At 36.8% G+C, this 22202-nt stretch overlaps 1 protein-coding gene across 2 annotated transcripts in view; it reads right to left on the minus strand.

Annotated features, from left to right (window-relative positions):
* Positions 1-12405: 12405 nt before the first annotated feature.
* Positions 12406-22202, minus strand: part of KPNA4 (karyopherin subunit alpha 4) — a 70328-nt gene continuing 60531 nt past the window's right edge. For both annotated transcript variants that reach the window (XM_058295214.1, XM_058295215.2), the window contains exons 16-17: positions 15612-15706; positions 12406-14374 (exon numbers count right to left, since the gene is read on the minus strand). In XM_058295214.1, coding sequence (XP_058151197.1) covers positions 14276-14374; positions 15612-15706 — 194 coding nt within the window. In that variant the 3' untranslated portion in view covers positions 12406-14275. The remainder of the gene's footprint in view (positions 14375-15611; positions 15707-22202) is intronic.

Raw genomic sequence — 22202 nt, forward strand, 5'->3', positions numbered from 1 at the left:
ATTTTAGGAGGTACTGGGGATTGAACCCACGACCTCATACATAGGAAACAGGTGTTCAATCACTTAGACTACATCTGCTCCCTAATGAGATTGTTTTTCTTGTTTGTATTTTTTTAGGAGGTTCTGGGGATCAAACCCTGGACCTTGTACATGGGAAGCAGGCGTTCAACCACTTGAGCTACATCTGCTCCCCAACAATACATTTTATTTTATTTTTTAAAAGATTTATTTTATTTATTTCTCTCCCTCCCTTCCCTCCCATTGTCTGCTCTCTCTATCCATTCTCTGTGTGTTCTTCTGTGTCTGCTTGTATTCTCATTAGGTGACTCTGGGAACTGATCCTGGGACCTTCCAGAGTGGGAGAGAGGCGATTATTCTCTAATGCCACCTCAACTCCCTGTTCTGCTACGTCTTCTCATTTTCTCTCCTTTGTCTCTTGGTGTGTCATCTTGCTGCACCAGCTCTCACCATCGGCTGGCATTCCTGTGGCAGTGTGGGCCGGCACTCCACGGGGGAAGGCTCACCCTCACCACGAGGCCCTGGGCATTGAACCCTGAACTTTCTATATGGTAGACGGGAGCCCAATTGGTTGAGTCACATCTGTTTCCCAGACAGCACATTTTATTATCCAGACTTTCTTGATATTTAGTAATCTGGTAGACCACAAATAGTTTCTTGCAGTTTTAATTTGAATTTTACTTATTTTTAAAGAAGCTCAGTATATTTTCATGTTTAAGAGCCATTTATATTTTCTTTAACTGTGTGTTCCTGTATTGTATCCATTTTTCTATTAAGCCTTTAAAATTGGTTCTGTACGGCCTTTTTATGTGAAAAAAAATTCATCCTTTGTCCATGGTTAATTGGAAATATCAAAAAAAATTTTGTTTCTTCTGCAGATTTTTCCAGATAATTTTATTATTTAAGTAAATTTATCAATCTCTTGTTTATGGCTTCTGAGCTTTTGTATTATAACTAGAAATACCTTCCCTACTTTTCAGTTATAAAATAATTCTCCCATGGCTTCCCATTTGTACTTTTATAGCACTTGGTTTTTCGATGTGTTATTGAACCTTGATTCATTTGGATATTTTTCGCAGTATGAAGTGTAAGGTAGAAAGCTAACTTTCTGGATGGCTACTCAGTTTCCATTACTATTTATGGAATAATTTGTTTTCCCAGAGATTTGAGATGCTACTGTTAACATATATAATGTTCCTATATGTGTCTGGGTTTATTAATGGATTTTTAAAAAATTTGACTCTAATAAACTATTAATGAGCCAAGTCTATACTGTTTTGAGAATTTATTTTTAAATCTGGCAGAATGAATTCCCCTTCATTTTCAGAATTTTCATGACTATACTTTTTATTTATTTTTTTCTTTAAAATATATTTTGGTTATTCTATTTTATATGAACTTATGCTCAGTTTATTTGAATCCTAAAAAATACTATTGGTATTTTTGTTGACATGTTAATTTTATAGATAAACTTGGAAGAACATATGTATGATGTCTTAAAAAACGTATGATTTTCAATTCAAATCTCTGTCCAATAGCAGCATTTTAAAAAATAACTTGAGGTATAACTACATATATCTTTTTAATGTACAGGTTGATAAATTTTGGCATGTATACAATTGTGTAATCACCACCACAATCAAGACATAGCACTTTTCCATCATCCCCAAAATTTCCCTCATGCTTTTGCTTGTAGTCAATCTCTCTCCTTCCCAGTTTCTGGCAAACATGATCAACTTTTTTGTCTTTATAGGTTTACCTATTTCAGATTATCACTTAAATGGAATCATAGTGATTCCATTTTATCTTTGAATCAGGCTTCTTTCATTTAGCATAATGCATCTGTGATCCATTCATGTTGTATGAATTACTGGTTTATTTTTATTGATGAGTAGGAATACATTATATTGATACACCTGTTTGTTGATCCATTTATCAGTTGAAGGAGATTTGGGTTGTTTCTAATGTGGGGTGATGATGAATAATGCAGCTGTAAACATTCATTACAGGTTTTTGTGTGAGCCAATTTTCATTTCACTTGGGTAAATGCCTAGGTATGAGTGTGATTTCTTGTGAAGTGTATAATTAACAGAAAGAAATGCCAAACTGCTTATCAGTGTGCGTACCATTTTGCATTCCTACCAATAATGTATAAGAGTTCCAGTTGCTGTGCATCCTCTTCAACACTTTTTTTAGGATTCATTTTATTTATTCCCCCACCCCTCTGCCACAGCCTGTGCTTGCTGTCTGCTCTGTGTCCATTTGCTGCACATTCTTCTGTGTCTGCTTGTTTTCTCTTTAGGAGGCACCAGGAACCGATCCTGGGACCTCCAATGTGGGAGAGAGGCACCCAATCGCTTGAGTCACCTCAGCTCCCTGATTGGTTGTGTCTCTCATTGTCTTTCCTCTGTGTCTCTTTTTTGTTGCATCATCTTGTTGGAGCTGTTCCAGAGATCATGGTCTGAAGGCACAGCAGGAGCTGGTCTGTAAAGGCGACTATAATCGTTTGCTGAAAAATAATAACAGAACTGGAACTGAGAAGGGTCTTCCAGACACAATAGGCTTGTAATGCCACAAAGCCAAACTGGTAAAGACCATCTGGTAAAGGATTAATATTTACACTGGTCTGGCTCCCGTGTCACAGAATAAGGCAAAGAAGCATGGATTTGGAGCTGAGAGACAACAAATTGATAATTATTAATAGGACACTCCTAAATATTTCTTAGTGCATCCCCTCTTCCCTATTTCTATGATGCACTGCCCTATTCACTTTATCTCTTACCCAAATTGCTCTGAAAGCTTCCTAGTTGGTTTTCCTGCCTCTGTTTTTGTCTCCCTGAAACCCATCTTCAACAAAAATGACAGGGTGATTTATTTAAAAGCCTGAATTTGACAGTGATAATCCCCTACTCAAGCTCTGTAAGTCCATCCTTCTAAATAAAGCATTTAAAGCATATTATTATATGTTGCTTGATCTGGTCACTTCCTACCATTCCTTGTGAACTTCGTCTTGAATTTTTTTTTTCAGTGAAAAAGCCAGACAAAAAAGGACAGATTTGTATGATCTTACTTGTATGAAATAATGAGAATATACAAATCCATAGAGACAAAGAGTAGATTACAGGTTAAAAGGTGTAGCAGTTTGATATAATTGATGAATTACAAAAAAGAAATTTTGGATTATGCTTGTAATCTGATCTGTACCTGGGCATGATTGAGTTGTGATTAGGGCGTTGCATCCCCACCCCTTGGTGGGTGGGGACTCACAGATAAAAGGCATGGCAAAGGTCAGAGTTAGGGATTTCTGATGTTAGAGTTTGATGCTGAAGACCCAGGAAGTTGGTATGCAGAGTAAAGAGAAGCCAGCACCAGGAAGGAAGGAAACTTGAACCCAGAGAAAAGCAAGCCCCACGAACGTAGGAACCCAGGAAGCCTGAACCCTCGCAGACGTCGGCAGTCATCTTGCTCCAAATAGACTTTGGTGAGGGAAGTAACTTATGCTTTATGGCCTGGTATCTGTAAGCTCCTACCCAAATACCCTTTATAATGCCCAGCAGATTTCTGGTATTTTGCATCAGCACCCCTTTGGCTGACTAATACAACAGAGATGGAGTGGGGAGAGGAGAGGAGGAATGGGGAGTTATTGCTTAATGGGTAAAAATGGTTTTGTTTGGGGCAACAGAAAAGTTTTGATAATTGATGGTGGTGATAGTAGCACAACATGAATGTAATTACTACCACTGAATTGTATATTTGAAAGTGATTAAGATGGGAAGTTTTATGTTGGGTGTATGTTAAAAGTTAAAAAAACTGTACAACACACAGTGAACACTAATGAACACTCTAGACTTTAGTTAATAACGTAAATTCTAATAACACTGTTTTATCAATTTTAATGAATACCGCACTAATGCAAAATGCTTATAGGGAGACCTTTGTGTGTTTGAGGGTGGGTGGGTGGTATAGGGAAACTCTGTACTTTGTGTAATTTTTCTGTAAATCTACAACTGCTTTAAAAACGAAGACTATTAAAATAATTAAAATTTTGGTTCCACCCCTTCCTCACATTTCTAAAACTAGAATGCTTTTTGCCTCCAGTTTACTGTGCTAATTTCTGAGTTGGTCAGGAGGCCCTGCCTCTTCCAAGGCTTCTCTGACAAATCCTCTCAGCCATGTCTGGATTAAGTACCCCTCCTTAAAGTATTCCCATAAAGCCATTTGTCCATTCATCTATAGAATACTTGTGTTTTATGTTCCAGGAAATGTCCCATATGGTTATTATGGTCTAGTAATGTGTGAATTTTAATTGTAAATTAGACTGTGTTATAAAGAAAAGGGATGCAGTTCTATGAAAGCTCTTAATAAAGGAATTTGACTTTAAATTGGGCAGTAAGTACAGGCTTCTCTTAAAAAGTGATGCTTAAGCTGTGTTTGGAAGGATGAACAAAGAAAGGGGGAAGGGAATACTGCAGCAAAAAGAACAAGATCAAAGGCTCTTGTGAAGGGAGGGAAAAGCCAGTGTAATTGAAGCATGGAGGAGTGGTGTGAGAAAGGCTACACAAAAAATGATTAATGATTTCAGTTTAAACCAAGGTCACTGGAACACTGGCTGGATACCTGGTATTAAAGAACTGTTAATTTTTAGAAGATGCAATAAATACTATTGTGGTTATGCTAAAAATATTGTTTTAGAGATAATGAAATGTCTGGGATTTGCTTCAAATAATCCAAGGGAGACAGGAAAAATTGGTGGGATAGAGATGAAACAAGACTGACTCTGTGTTGATGATGATAGAAAATGGATGGCGGTACATGAATACTCAGTATTTTATCCTAGTTTTGTATAATAGCTGGAAATATGCTTATTAAAAGTTTTTCACTTAAGAAGCTTTGAAAACTAGTCTAATACACTAGTTGATCTGTCTTTCTATTAATCTAATTTTAGAAGTTTACTGTTTACACTTAGTTCTCTGAAGGATATTAACCGGACCTTCTGGTTTGCTTACAGGAATAAGATAATGTCTTAAAGGAAAATCAGACAGAATAATAGCACCTTATGACCCAGGAAATGTGTAACTTTTCTCAGAGACAAAAAGCTTGATAACCTTGAGTAGTTGGTACAGCAATATCTAAACTGTGGTTCATTAGCACTGAAACCAAGGACAAGTTGGACCTGTCTGGTACAATACAGGGCTGACAAATTGACTGTACCCTCCTCATAGAAGCCCTGGCAGCACTTTTTTTCTTTTTTGCCTATAAAAATCCTAGCTCCCATTTTCACTTTGAACTGGTTTTGGGAAGATTCCCCCAGTTCCTTGCTTGTACACTGGCAATGAATCAGCTTCTCACTGAAAGACTTGATTTTCCTTTGTGGCACCGGATTGGGGGGTGGGGGTTTATTGGAAACAGCCGTGTTTACGGTAACATGCATTGGCTTGAAATGCCCAATAATTTAATCAGTTTTTTAAAATGCTAGTTTTTACTCTAAAACCATTGTGAGGCTATGAAGAGTTTTAAGCAAGAAGGTTGGTACATTCAGATTTTAGAAAGATCACTGAGGATTCAATGTGGATTTCACTTTGGAAGGGGGCTAGAGTGTCTGTGAGACCATTTTAATAGGCTTTTGCAGAGTTCCAGAGACGATGGTTGCTTGGACTAAGGAGGCAGAAGTAGAAATAAGTAAATACACGCAAGAGTTCCTTTGGAGAATTTCGGAGTGAGGGGAAGTGACACTAAAATAGGGAACAATAGAAAAGAACCATATTTAGGGGTAAGAGAGAAAGATCAGAGGCTTGGTTTTAGATGAGTTGTTTGCTTTTCAGACATCTAAGTGGAAATTTCAAGGAGGCAATTTGAGTATTTCAGAGAAAGCTGATACAAAATTGGGGATCACTGGTATGCCATAGATGATCATTAAAATGCTGTAGTTTTATCTCTGCATAAAATAGAGCTTAGAGTAGAGAAACCTGGGCTGACAATTTTAAAATGCAAACAATTTATGACCAGGAAAGATAAGCTAGAAAGGAGAAAGAATGCCAGGATGTGCAGTGAGATGAGGGAGAAGGGAGAGAAGGGAGAGCGACAATAGTAAGAAAGGAGAAAATGGTGAAAAGCTAGTGTTTTGAGAAGGGGGTGGTCAGGTGTTTAGTGTTTCTGAATCAAGATAAAGACAGAATTGCCCATTTAATTTAGTGACCTTACATAGGCATTTTTCAAGGTTTTAGGGAATGATGGGGACAAATGCCATATTGGAACAGGTTGAGAAGTGAAAGGAATTTGAGCATCTGCAGATAGAAAGCACACTTCTTACAAAAAGTTTGCTGTGATGTTCGGGAGAATGTAGTAGTAGCTGGAAGGGGAAGAAGTGTTGTACTTGCGTTTTTTTAAGATGGGAAAAAGTTGAGCATGTTTAAATATTAACAGGAAGAATCGCTCTGAAGGGTAGTTGAATGAACAGGCGTGTAAAGCTTTTATTCCTAGTGTGAGTTTCCCAAGTAGTAGCAGGGGAGAGGGTTCAAGGCAATGGGATTGCATTAGTAATTAGTTATAGGAAGGACCTCTTCTAATGGAACAGGAAGGTGAATGATAGGCAAGGGAGTTTCTAGGCAGGATGGAAGTGAACTGAGGGAATTCCTCAAATATAGTCTCTCTGCCACCTACTGGAAGTTAAGGGTTGAGGTTTGATAAAAAACTGAATCAAGTGTGAACAGTTCAAGAAAGTCTGAAGTTGGAGATCACGAATTTAGATATTTTTTGGTGCCCAATCAAATGCTCTGGTGCAGAGATCCAAAGAAAGCATTGGGGTTTACCGAAGGTATCATGTGTATCTATCATAGAATGTAGACTGCCTTTTATTTATCCATTTACAACTGTAAAGGTATAAACAAACCATCAATTTACAAACTGAGAGTGCTACATTTAGTTTTGTGTCCCTGGCTCCTAGCGTAATGCCTAGTACGTGAGTTCCCAAATACTTGCCAAATGTAAAAAGCTTCTCCCTTTATTTGCAGTAAACTTTAAAGGGAATTTCCCATAGCTGCTATAAACAAATGCTTATTTTCTATCTAGGATTATTTTAAGTGCTTTACATGAATTAACTCACTTAAGGCCATACAGTAACCCTCTGAAGCACACAGGAATTAAATAACCTTACAAGGTCTCACCACAGTTAAGTGCTACAATTATGTTTTGAAGCCAGATGATCAGAGGCCACTGTATGAATCTGTACCTAAGGCCTCTGCAGCAACCAGCAGCAAGAGAATGGGACAACACTGTATTATAATTATTTAGGTTATTGGAACTAGATAAAACTGAGAGTTCTTTGTACTTGCTCCTATTTCTATTAAAAATTTGTAAAACTGATAAACACTAATGAAAGCTGTGGTATCAATAACCAAAGCATTCTAACAATTTCACACTACAGCTAGACTAACCAAAATAGCAGTCACTTACCTTTATGGTTTGGATACTTTGTAAAAACATCTATGATGATGGAGTGTTTTTAATAAATGACATGATTAAAAAGTTGCTTCAATAATATGAAATCAGGTTAGCATTAGCTTCATAGTATGTAAAACTAGCATTTGAAACAATACATAAGGATTTATATATTTCAGTGTCCTATGGGTGTTGGGTATCTAGATCTCATACTGAGCAAAATATCTACAGTGAGGAAAATAAGGAGAACAAGCATTCATCTGGTAAGTGATTAAGTGACTTCTGTTCCTATGTAAAGTATGCTAAACCTTTGATGCAGTGAGGCAAATTAAGAAGTTCCAAATTGAAGGAAGACTTAGAGGTAGTCACTATAGTCAGTTAATGTGAGAGTTGTGTCATTATCATAAGCTTTTATTGAGTGCCCACAGAACTCATGGGACCTTCACGGGGTTTACAGAGCTTTGCTTAAATGCTGGCCTTGCCCTTAAGGAGCTTACAATCTAGTGGGAAGACGGAGAAACGCAGATATGATAGACTGAACAGACACTACAGAATGAAAAATTACCATAAATGTAAAACACATACAGCAAATTAAGGTTTAATGGGAATGGCAAGGGTTGTATGTAGTCCTAGATATATTTCTGACTCCCTGAAGGAGACTAACATAGAATGGAGTTATGAAAACCAGGATGGAACCAAGAAACCTATTTGCTCTCTCTATCTTTTTCTGCTTTCTGGAGCAGGGGAGAATTGCAAAACAAGGAATATGGGGGTAGAGATATAGGGAAACAAACCTTTCAGTACTCAGCACCTCTGGTTACTAATTGACTTGGAAAGGAACTAAGTTACTACTTAGTTGATTTAACAGCTGTCCTAAAGCATCCTAAACTGGTTTTAAAAAACGGTGTGTGTGTAAAAACCCAATTTCTCTGTACCAATTATATGCTGAGCTCTAAAAGAATGACTAAAACTTCCACTTAAGTCCATTAGACTGACCATAACAGTAGAAATGTGGCAGCAGCACTAGTTACATAGGTGATGCACCTTGAAAACCACTTAAACCGTTTACTTTATCCACTATTACATTTGAAGCAAAAAATAACCCTATATATGGAGGCACCACGTTGCCAAAGACAAAGGGAAATGGCTGGAGGTAGGAAACACCAATAGGTAATAGATAAGTTTGTTAATAAGTTGGAAAAGGAGACAATCCCTAACAAGTATGATACAGTAAAAAGAGTATGTTTGAGTCTCCCCACAATTATGAGTAAAATATGGAGATTTTTTTTGGAAAGATAAATACTCTGAAGCAGAGTCCAAGATTTGGATATTATCACAAATAGTGATGTAAAAAATTTAACTATGTACAAAGGATGTGGGCAAAGCTCACAGAGCTCAAAAACCAGAGGAATGGAGGGAGAAGACACTGAGGGAATCTGGAAGGCAGGTAACTGGAGATTCAGAGTACTGTAAATATCAAAGCTGAATGACGACCATTAATAAGACCAATGGGGTGCATGTAGCTTTAGGCAGATTATTCAGAAACATCTTTCAGATGCTCCAAAGAGTAAAAACAGTCTGAAGAAAATCTTGGGTAAAGTGACAGTGAGACTAGGTAGCAACCATAGCCAAGGAAGCCATCAGCTACACAGATCAGAGGTAAGAGTAGAATTCATGCTTAAGAGTACAGAAAGAAAAGCCCAGATAGAAAAGATGAATTAGAATTTTCTTCATGGATAACAGGACTGGAAGAAATGACAGAAGTTAAGCAACCTGGAATAGGCAGCATATGTGGAGCTACACAAGATTAAAAAAAAGTTTGTGGAGGGCAGAAGACAGAAATTGGGGCAAAGAGGATATAAGCTCACGTGCAGTCCTCTGGTGGGAGGTAGATCAGAGTCTGTAGAAGCAACATTTATTTGCTCCACACTCAGCTGCTCATACGCATACTAGTAGATGACAAGTTAACTGCTATAGGGCCTGACAAGGACATTCTGAATAAAATTTATCACCTGAAGAGCCTGGATTTAGAAGGAACACTCAAAATTAAATGGAGTGTCTAAACTAAGTACATAGGGTAAAAAGAAATCTACCTTCTTTAACAGATGTGCTAGTTAGTAAGTGTGACACTAAAGTTAACAGGTTTCTGATCACACTGGAATAAAGGATTTAGTCTTCATTTTTTTTCACCTCTTCCTTTATTCACATAGGAGTTAATTCTAATTGCACTAAGACCATCAATATGCACCATGATGAAATTTAAACTGTACTTTTAAAAAAAGCATATTTTATTAATGTGCTTATTAAAAACTTTCAGAAATATAATTTTCCTTTAAAACTCAAAATATCAAGTTTTGTTAGGCATGGATTTGCTAGTACAGTATTTGGGAATACTGGATTAGTTGTTTGGGCACATTTTCCCTTCCCAGTCATTAAATTACTTGCTGACATTTAATAACAATTAAGATGTTAAAAGGTACAAGAATAAGAATACTCAGGTATCCTGGCCTTCAAAAAATCATGAACATTGGATTCTAACTGAACTTTTATACTTAATAGGTAAACAATCCCCCAAACCTCAGTTATGAGCTGCTGCTTTTTAATTAAAGCTAAGTTGGTCTAATCATAATTCACCTAAATATATTCAATTTTGAAAATTCAAAAAGGAGAAACTAATTTCAAAACTCTTAGGAAAGCTTCTATAAACAATTAGTATTAATCATTCCTCAATATACAAAACAGGAAAAGCTGCATGAATATTTTTTGCATAGCTACACAAATTTAAATGAATTTAAATTCATTTTAGAATATTAAGTGGAAGTACAGCATAGTTTGGGAGAGCAGATACTTGGATGGTCCTTACTAGCTGTGTGACACTGGGGAACATCTTGGCAACTCTAGTAACTGACAAGGTTTGGAAGAGATCATTCATACTCTAAAATTCATGGAATACTATGGATTCTCAACTGTATGGGAAACTGCATGTATGTACACTTTCTAGGGAAGCTGATCCAGTTTTATGTTCTTGCAGGCATTTTGATCCAAAAATAAACTTGCACAGTATTAGGCAATCACTTTGAAAATGCTCCAATACTGATATTCCCTAGGCACAATTTTAAAATGGTTCCCAAGATTCCCTGGTGTGCACAACCCGCATAGCCCCTTACGTATAGGCAGGAAGGCAGGATCTGTGAATATCATCAACGGCACTTCATTGGTTACACTGTATGGCAAAGGTGAAAGGGTTCTGTAGTAATTAAGGTCCCTCATCAGTTTGGCTCTGTGTTAATCAAAAGGGAGATTATTCAAGGTGGGCCTGACGAAATTAGGCAAGGTCTAAGAGGGTTTAGGGCCTTCCCTGAGATGGGATACTTCTGATGGTTTTGAAGCAAGCTGCCATTAATTTTATAGATGCAAGGAAACAAATTCTGCCACATGATCCTCATATGGGATTGCTGCTCAGGCTGATAACTTGATTGCAGCCTTGGGAGACCCTGAGTAGAGGACCTAGCTAAGCTGTACCTGGACCCGATGCAGAAACCGTGATTACTTCATGTTATTGCTTGAAGCCACTAAGTTCATGGCCAATTTGTCACATCCCTCCTATTTTAGAGTCTCTAAAGCCAAAACTTAGCTTAATTTTTTCAACTTTTTTCTTGGGGTAATTGAGGCAATGAAGAATCTAAATAGGACCCTCCCACAAATTACATTGTTACAATAAACCCACTCATTTTATAATGCAGTTATAATTTTAAACAAAACAAACAAAACCTTCAACCTATGAACTGTAGTCATTGAGGTAAGCCTATTATTTAAATATTATCATATAGCTTCAATTATTGGAGCACTCTGGGTTTATTCCAGAGCAATGTGAAAAGTACTAATTCGATCATTCACACAATTACTGAACTCTATGAAAATTAGAAAGGAAGTATCTTTAAACATATTTTGAACTAGGACTATTAACACACCTCTACTATAACATCATTATTATTTTTTGAAGTGCCAGGGGCTGGGATTTAACCTGGGACCTTGCATGCAGGAAGCCAACACTCAACCATCAAGGCACAACTGGCTTCCCTGAGTTGGTTTTTTGATTTGTTTTTCAGGAGGCACCAGAAACCGAACCCAGGACGTCCCATGTGGGAGGCAGGTGCTCAACTGCTTGAGCCACATCTGTTCCTTTAACATTATTTTATAGCATTTCATGAAAAGATTATTTAGATTTAGCTTATTAGAGTTACTCCATTTTCTCCTTCTCACCAGAAATAATGCTCTGTTAAAGGTGTATAGTTTCCCAGATCACAGGAGAATGTTGTGTTTAAATCAGTTAACTGTGGGTGGCTGAAAAAGATTTCATACATTTAGAAAAGTTTTTTCTAACATTCTATTAGAAAATCAGTATCTTGTGAGACCTTAGGTGGAAATAAAATATTTAGATATTTAGGTAGCACCCCTGTACTCAGAGATATTACTATAGCCCAAAATTATTAGCTATATAAAGATAACTATAAAACAATTTGGCCTACTATAAGCTCATTGACTTATTTTGAACCAGACAACTGTTATACTAAAAAACACCAATTATGCAAAATATGGTTATGATCCTGCTGGTAACTTAAGCTTCTGTAAAAACAATGCCATCTATCGTTTGGAGTCATATATTGAAGTTACAGTAATACTTAAAATATAGCTCTAATTGTCCCTTTTAGTCCATTTTGCTGGGAGAGGGTTTTGAAAGGGAAAGCAAAAGCATGAATTGGTGTTAAGTAAACATATTCCATGGGTTAGAGTATTAATGTCATACTGAAACTCCAGAACTTATGAAATTTCTCATTTTGGTTCTAGGTCAAAAGCGTAACAAAACACTAGAAGTTTACATAAGCCATTGAGTTATATTCTCTTTTCATTAATATAAAAAGCCCACACACCACACGCACACACCCCATGTAAAACATTGCTTTAAGTTTAATGTTTATTTCCCCAAGACAGCCTAGCCTGCACTCTACTTGGATAAATTTTACAAGCTAGTTTTCTGCTGCTTCTAGTTTTAAACTTTAACCATGTTTCTGATGACAAGGAATGCTGCAAAAATACTCTAGTTCAACAAAGAGTTATGATCACAAAATAATTTTTATCCATTCTACAGTGTTCAGAATTACCAGTTGATTTTTAAACACAAAGTAGATATAGATGCTAATGGTGGCTAATCTGGTATGTTTCTTATAGCAAACTGTTGTTCATGCAACACTTGTGCTCAAAGGGGAAGGCACAGGATTTCCTACAATGAGCCACCTTATAAAGAGTTCTTCTTTTGTACAAATTAATTTATGTCACATTTAATTTAGTGTGCACAACCTCAAAACTGAGGTATTATTCCAATTTATAAAAACCACTTGCATAACTTTTATGCAAGTTTAAAAATACAAAGTTTTCTCCCTAAAGTGGCTCAAAATAGATTGTTCATGGCTGCCTATATCTAAGATAAAAAGATTCTAAAACAATTGAACAGATTAGGCATATTATTAAAGGTGTTCAAACCATTACTTGATTTGTACATCTACTCAAACCTCTTCATCGGTCTTTATTCAGCAGTACATATGCACCAAATTCCATTTTAGAAGTTTCCATATCATTTTCATAGAAAACAAAATTTGAAAACAAGTAACATTTAAACACAGCACGGTATTCTATCACAACTGAAACTTTTTTCTTCTTCTTTACAGGACTCAACAAAATCTAAAAATGAACTATGCTGTAGATTTACCTCATGCAAAGATCGTTATGTTATCTCTGAAAATGAAAAGGATGGCTTTTTAAGCACATTTACTGTTTTATTCTATTATGGTAACTTGTGTACTGCAACACATTCTATTGTGAGGGAAATTTATGATTTTTTTTTCATGCAAAAATCTACACAAATTAGTTTTGATGATATGGAAAGCTTTTCATAGCATCAAACATTCATCTGGTGCAAATGCACAGGGAAACCTTCCTGAAAAGTTTTCTGACTTGAGAAACAACTAAAAAGCCATACTAGGTAAAGTAAATAAAGACTAAAAATAAAAGGAGGAGGGTGGGGCAAAAGGGGGGGATAGAAAACACGGGCTGCAGAGTAAACCATGTCTGCTGCTAAACCGGTCTTTTTCATGTCCAGTGTACATTAACACTTATGATCTCAATTTGATGATTTACTAGGTTTGTTATCAGCCCCCTGAAGGTGAATCAAGCTTGCATGCGTTCACATACAGCACCACAACCACACTCTCGTACACAGTCACTCCAGGACTAGGAGTCTGCTTCATGAGTGAAGAGCCCTAGATTTGAAAGATGAACCTGGCTCTACATCGCTAAGCCAGGCATTCATTCAACACTGTCCATTCACACACTGCTTCATAGCAAGGCCTGGGCTCATTTTCCTTTGACTTATATGGGCAGCCTATTCTCTTTTTATGCTTATAAGGCTTGTTGATGACAGTACTGCACTTTCCCCTCAATTGATAAAAGAGTAAGTCAATGTTCCTTCTCAGGCACTGAAGATCTGTGACCTGTAGCCCTTTTTACTTTGAACAACCTAAATAAGCATTCATGTGAAGTTTTCGTTACATTTTGCCACTCATTCTCACTCGCACCCACTCGCCATCTTGACTTCATTTGGGCATTTTCTGTGATTCCAAATGAAATCTTCACATTTTCTTTCCCGATTTAATGCAGCAGCAGATCCCATGAGCCAAGCTTGATGGATCAAACCTTTTTATATATACGTGTATATATATATTTATCTCAGTGCTGCATTGGACCTAACTTCCACAATATCTTTCTAAAACTGGAACCCTTCTGTTGGTACATTGGCAGATGAATTGAAACCAAATGTTCCACCTTGTATTGCCTCTGGAACAAGGCTAGGATCTTCATCAATCTAGGGGAAAAAGGAAGTGATTAGTTTAAAAGTATATATAAATAGTATTATAACAACATTCCCATTACTCTTAACAAAAGCATGAGTGAGCTCCTGAGTGCCAATATTGTTCTACTATTCCCCTAGAAAGCTGAACCACTCCATAAAGGCTTTTTATAAATTTAAGGGATGCCAAAATGAGAAGGAACTCAAAATATGAAAGACTGCTATCTTCCAAATGAATGAAATAAAAACAATATATTGGAGTGGAAATAGGTCTCAGAGAGTATTCATGAAAATTTCCCTTATATTTGACAAGTAGATAGAATTCATGACATTAAAAAGTATTAATGCTACCACTTTTGGAGAGTGAAATCTTTGGCTCATCTTTTAAACAGCAATTGTAGACATATGGTGTTTGGGCATCAAATAATAAAATAACAGCGCTGCTAATCATGGATACTCTATATACTTTATATCTAAAGGTTATTTTTTAGAAATACCACAATTATAGGAACAGTGTAGGTTCCTATAACCATGCATATCCTCTGAATTATTCTTTTCACAATGTAAGACAGTAACTAACGAAGAACTGCATGCTGAGGTACTAGAAATCATAAAGGCCTGTGTATACTTAATTGCAAATTAGGACTTACAGAAATCAAACTTAAATGAGATCAAAGCTACTCTTAAAATGTGAAGGAACAATTCACTTAATTTTTGGTTTACTTTTCCAAAGAGGCAATATTAAACATAAGCTAATATATCATTTCAGCTATTATATATTGACACTATGAAGATATTTCAGTATACTATATCTTACACTGTTTAGAGCTTTATCTTTTTTTGGTGATTTATTTTCATTTTAACTGATTATCCTCCTATTTGTTTTTGGTCACTCAATAAAAATAACAGTGTAAATGTGTTTGAACATTATCATAAAAGATTACAGAATATACTAGTTATCACTGTTCTGTTTATAAACATATTGTGCTATTAACAAAAATAAGATATAAAGACATCAAGTGAAAATAAAAGGAAAATGTCTTTCATCTTTTTGTTATTAAGCTTTGTAAATGTTCTGAAGGGATTTTAAAACATTGAAATATTTATCTGATTCTAAGGAAAGTGACATTATGTTCACATAGCTATTTTAATTTCATTCAGAAAAAATAAATATACACATGTTTTGGTATACTATATTTTTTCATCCAGTCTTATGTTTTATAAATAAAACTAAGAAAAAAATATTAAATACATCATCTGAAGAGAAGAACTGATCAATGATCTCATAGGCCAATTTGTAGATGTCTTCATTTTCATGATTTTGAAGTTGTTCAATTTTCTCCAGTCCTGCAAGAAATTTTATGAAGTCAAACAAAAGTAATATTTGAAAAACAGAAAGTTTCAGTAATCTTGTGACCACATTATCCAATTTTTGGGAATCTATCCTAAAGGTGATTCTTAAATTATTATAAAAAGGTCTTATGCACAAAGATATAGAATATCTTTCAAAATGAACAACCTAAAGGTCTAACGTATGTAAATGTTTCAGTAAGCAATGGGACATCTATCTTTTCATCAGAATATTATTATAATCAATTTTTTAAGGGAATAATGAGTAAAAAGTAAAATAGCTTTTTTTTTGAGGTACTGGGGGACAGGGAATGAACTGGGACCTCGTATGTGGGAAGTCAGTGCTCAACCACAGCGCCACATCAGCTTCCCTGAGTTGGTTTTCTCGTTTGTTTTGCTTGTTCATTTTTTTTTTCTCTCTCAGAAGACACTGGAAACTGAACCTGGGACCTCCCATGTGGAAGGAGGGAGCCCAACGACTTGAGCCACACCTGCTCCCTAAAATTACCTTTATTTGTTTAAAGTAAAAGAAGCATATTATAAAATTCTCCCTATATATTTAATTACAACCATACAGGATAAAAAGACTAGGAAAGTACGAAAATATGCTGTGGGCAACAAGACTACAGGTAATTTTCCTTCCTCTAATTCTACTTTTTAGCAACTGTCAAGTTTTTCTGGTGAGGATATAGGGGAAAAATTTTTTTTCTTCAATGACTAGTGATGAATAAACAAGACATTTGTTAAGTACACAGGAAACTGTTCAAAATGAACCAATCTTTCAGGGGAAAAGGGAATTTTCCCTATAAAAATTCAATTTATTAAGTCATAAGTCAAAACATTAAAAAGAATATATACACTTGTTGACAAGGCAAACTGGAACTTGTTTTGCTTTACATGGAGTAACAATTAATTTTAAAGCCTTTGAAATAAAGTGATATTGGTCCTTCTGAATCTTCTTCCTCTATCTATTCCTTAAATGGAAGGAGCTGTCTTCGGCTCATTCCCCTTCCATTCTCATTTCCTTACCAGCTCCTCTTTGTGACCCTTCCATTAAAAACAACAACACTAGTTTATATAAACTGATGACTTCCAAACCTATAGCTGTATCTCTTTTCTGAGCTTCTGACCCCATAAAATTCAAATGCCTGCATGATAATTCCATCAAGACATTTCACAGTTATATAAAATTCAAACTGTCCAAAATATAATTCGTTGCCTTTCCCTTATTTAAATGGTTCTCTCACCATGATAATCAACAACAGTATGAAATCTGAGAGGACTGAGTTCCCCCTTTCCTCAATACACCATAATCAACTCTCAAAAATCTGTCTATCCTTATTTTTAAAAAATATTTATTTCTCCCCACCCTCTCATTGTTTTTGCTTCTGCTGTGTCTGTCTGTTGTGTGCTGGACTTCTCTTTTTAGGAAGCACCAGAAACCAAACCTGGGACCTCCCATGTGGGAGTTAGGTGCCTAACCACCTGAGCCACCTCCACTCCCTGCTTTGTTGTGTTTCTCATTATTTCCTCGCTGTATCTCTTGGTTACATTATCTCGGTGAGTCATCTTCTTGTGTCAGCTTGCTGCGTATGCCCATCACACCAGCTCAATGTCTTCTTTAGGAGGCACCAGGAACTGAACCCGGACCGCCTATGTGGTAGGCAGGAGCTCAGTCGTCTGAGTCACATCCGCTTCCCTCTATTTCTTGAATATTGTCATTTCCCCTTCATCTCTATTATTATAGCCTTTGTTTACTGTGGCCTATCTACAGTATATTTTCCTATTTTAATAGGTCACCCTGTTTCCTGTCACTAATGGTCCCATTCCCGATATCCATGCTCCATCTGAACACATAAAACCCCTAGGTAATATCCTCCAATGGCTTATCATACCCCACAGCAGAATCTACCTTGCTTATAAAATGCAGATTCCTGGGCCCTGACCTCCAGTGAGGCAGGCAATGCTCAAGAACCTGTACTTTGATTTTAATAAAGTATTTTATGAAATCACCTTAAGTGTAGCTATCATGTTCAAAAAAACTTCACATTGATAAGAAGTTTACATTTTATATTCCAATTTTCTCTTATGTACCAATAATGCCCCATTGAACCTTTTCTCCCCTATTCTTAGACCCCATCCAGTATCATGGGGTATCAACACTTAATTACTATTATCTCAAGTTTCTTTCTTCTTGTTAATGTGTAAACATACAGAACATAAATCTTCCCATCCCAACCCCTCCAAGCATACAAGTCAATAAGATTAATCACATTCACAATGTTGCAGTACCCTCACCACTACCCATTACTAGGACATTTCCTTCACCCCAAAAACTTTGCAATGTTGCAGTACCCTCACCACTACCCATTACTAGAACTTTTCCTTCACCCCTACACTCATTTTGCTTTAACTCTCTATTGCCCCTCCCGCCTCTCCCCTGGTTACCTATATTTTAATTTCTGTCTCTATAAGCTTGCATATTTGCTATTATTTTCTTTGTAGTTACTATGGGGCTTAAATTTAACATCCTAAATCTTTAACAATTTGCTTTGATACCAACTTAACTTCAACAGTATAGACAAACTATGTTCCTATAACCCCTCCATCCTTCCACCTTTATGTAGTTTTTCTCACAAATTACGTACTTATACATGAGTTCAAAACCACTGATTTGTCATTATATTTAATGTATTTGCCTTTTAGATTCTGTAGGAAGTAAAATGTGGCGTTCCAAACCAAAAATACAATGATATTAGCATTTATATTTACCCATTTTGCTACCCTCACTGGAGATACTTCTTTGCATTTTCCATCTGTTATCTATTGTCCTTTCCCTTCAATCTTCAGAACTCTCTTTAAAAAGTGACTCTTGTGGAGTCAGTTTAGTGTTGAAAACTCCCTCAGGTTTTACTTATCTGGGAGTGTCTTCATCTCTCCCTCATTTTTGAAAGACAGTTTTGCCAGATATACAATTCTTGTATACCCATTTAATATATGTCCCAGAGAGTTAAATCATCAATGTGTTTATACGCTGATTGAGCCCTGAATCTCAGGAGAGTTTCAGCCAACACCTACTCTCTAGTTCACTGGGTTCACCCAGGACAGTGAACTAAAGGTTTATGATGGACAACACCCATCCCCCGAAAACAGAAAGAATCTACAACTACAAGCAAGACAGTTCCATGCATCTGCTCCATGGGATCTAAGCCCCTTCTCAATCAGAAACAGAGTAGGCATCACCATCCCAAAATCCTCAAGACTGAGGAACAAAGGTAAGGGGGGAATGTAACTATGGACTAAAGTAGTATTATTATTCTCATAATGAAAGAACTTGTAACTGATATAAAGACAGTGGTTATTAGCAGTTCTGAGGGGAGGCAGAGGGAAGAATAGGTGTAATATAGGGAATTTTGGGGACTCTAGAATTGTTCTGCATGATATCACAATGATGGATACAAGTCGCTATACATTTTGTCAAAACCTGCAAAACTGTGTGGTGCAATCTGCAAACTATAAACTACAGACCATGGTTAGTAGTAATGCTTCAATGTTTTCATCAATTGTAACAAATATACCACACTAATGAAAGATGTCATTAATGGGGTAAAGTGTAGGAGGGGATGGGATGGGATATATGGGAATAGCCTATATTTTCAGTGTAACATGTATGTAATCTAAAGCTCCTTTTAATAAAGAAAAAAAAATCTGAATTCCTGGTTGGCAATGTTTTGCTTTGAGGACTTTTGAGTTATACAGTTTGGAGTTTGTTGAGCATCCTGGAAGTAAATATTCATGTCTTTCATTCAATTTGGCAAGTTTTCAACTATTATTTCCTTAAATATTGTCTCTCTCATTTTCTTCTCTATCTGTGACTCTCACAATGCATATAACTGGTATGCTTGACAGTGGCCTACTGGTTCCTCCGGCTCTATTCACTTGGTTCATTCTTTCTTCTCCTGGTCCTCAGACTGCATGATTCAATTGTCTTATTTTCTAGTTCTCTGATTCTTTCTTCTGTCAGCTCCCATCTGCTACTGAGCCACTCTGGGGATCTTTTTTGTTTCTGTTACTGTGGTCTTCAGTTTTCTTCTGTCTTTGATATCTTTTCATAATTTCCATCTCTATATTACCTATATGTTTCTCTATCATTTTCCTGACTTTCTTTAGTACTTTTTCTATATTTTCCTTTAGCTCTCTGAGCATATTTAGGACTCTCAAAAAAATGTTATGTCCCAGGTCTGGTCCTACTCATTAATGGTTTTTCTTTTTTTAAACAAATCAATTTTATTGATACATATTAAAGCATACAGTTCATCCAAAGTGTGCAATCAATTGCATTTGATATAATCAAATAGTTGGGAGTTTATTAATGGCTTCTAAAGCTTTATTTTTCCTCTTTGCCTTGGCCATTGTGCATGTTTTTAAACCTTGTGTTGAAACCTAGACATTTTGGTATTTTAAATTGTTATCGTTGGAATTTAGTCTCTGAGGCATCTGTTCCTTAAACTTGCGTACAGCTAGTGTTAAGACAGCTTTCCTTGAATGCCAGGAGCTAGTTTAAAAAAAAAAAAAGAAAAAGAAAACATCCTTCCTGGTGTTTGCATAGTAAAATGCTCTCCTTCAGGGCTTTCCCTCTTGATGAGTTTAGATACTAGTTACAGGTCAAAACATAATAGCCTCCCAGATCTTTTCTGTGTAAGCCCCTGCCCTAGGAATTCCCATTTACATGATTCTGAATGTCCTCTCCTCCCTAGGAAACAGTTTCCTAGGTGTCTCGAGCACTGCACTCTAAGTCCTACAGTCAGAATCCCTTATCCCAGGAAGCATGACTTGATCATTCTCCCATAACATTCTGTAGAATTCCCTAAATTGCTTTCTACCACGCACGGCAAGTTCTGGGATAGCAAGTCCCTCACGCCACCACCGGACTTACTGGGCCAGACATACTTACTCCTAGTATGTACACAAGGGTTATTCTGCTCTTTCTAACTGGGATCAGGGATCTGCACTAGGAGCGTGGGTCAGCACTGCATCAAGCAGGTAAGGGGTGGAGAAGGGGCCAGCAGGGACACTTACCACTTTTAAACAGCCCTTTTTTTTGATTCAGTGCCCACCCTGTTAATGTGCAGCAGTTCTTCAACTGTTTTCTGGAGCTTTGTGAAAGATGTTTCTGCCACCTTTTTTTCCCCTTCCCCCTGCCAGTTCTTGTTGGTTGTTCAAAGCTTCTGTGGGGGACAGAGCTCTGAAGCTTCTCACTCCACCATCTTGACTGGGGCTGTACAAAGTTTTTAACTATACCCACTTTTTGTTCCTAACTTCATAGTTACAAAGTGTTTTTTGTTCTTCTAGTCATCCATCACCCCAGCAACTTTAAATATAAGCTATTTCTTATTAATTAGTTTATAAGCCTCTTGACTCCCCCACTACATAAGTTGAAGATCTGGTTCTCCTTCTCTTACTGTTACTTTTCTTTTTATTCACCTCTCAATCTGTCACAAATACCTTTACTTTTATGTTTATCAAAATTGGTTAAGATTGGGAAGTGGCTGTGGCTTAATCAGTTGGGCTCCCATCTACCATATGGGAGGCCCTGGGTTCGCGTTCCGGGGCCTCCTTGTGAAGTCAGGCTTGTCCGCACGCTGCAGAGAGCCGCTGGCCCGCGCGCAGAGAGCCAACTCAGCAAGATGCCACAACAAAAAGGGAGACAAGCAAAAATATAGAAGAGCGTGCAGCGAACGGACACAGACAGCAGACAGTAAGCAAACTACAAGGGCGGGAGGGGAAATTAAAAAAAAATACAGACACAGAAGAACGCACAGCGAATAGACAAACAGAGCAGACAGCACGCAAAAAAGCCGCAAAGGGAGGGGGAGGGATTAAAAAAAAATTGGTAAGATTTACATTCTGTTTCACAGCTACATTTGAGTCTACCATTTTCTGTCTATATACTAGGAGTTGAAAGCTAATACATGTTGTTTCCATTCCAGGTAGTTCTGATACACACCAAGATTTGGAAACTACTGCCCTACAGAATAAAGTATGTACTCTGTTACAAAGTTCCTAAGATTTTGCAAGGGACTGGTTATTGCCTACTTCTCCAGGCTCATCTTGTGGTAGATTCTATCCCTACTTTGTAATTCGGCAATACAGAACTACTTATAATTTGCTGAATATTTCTCACTTTGTTCATGGTTTACCTCTGTCCAGAATACCTTCCATCCCTTTATACTTTATTCTTAGTCATCTCTCATTATTAGCTCAGGTATTAGTTCCTGCTTCTTCCAGGATGGATTAAATAATCCATTTTGTTGTACATTTCCATTATGGTAATTAGCACACTGAGTTAATTCACATTTATCTCCATGTTTAAACTAACATTCCTTGAAGGCAAGAACTGTGCCTCGTTTACTACCATCTCCTTAATATTTTAACAGAGTGTTCAATATATGGCAACAATTCAGTTACCTAAGCAAAGCTGAGTGGGACTGTA

The sequence above is a fragment of the Dasypus novemcinctus genome, chromosome 4 (assembly GCF_030445035.2).
Source record: "Dasypus novemcinctus isolate mDasNov1 chromosome 4, mDasNov1.1.hap2, whole genome shotgun sequence".
Classification (NCBI taxonomy): domain Eukaryota; kingdom Metazoa; phylum Chordata; class Mammalia; order Cingulata; family Dasypodidae; genus Dasypus; species Dasypus novemcinctus.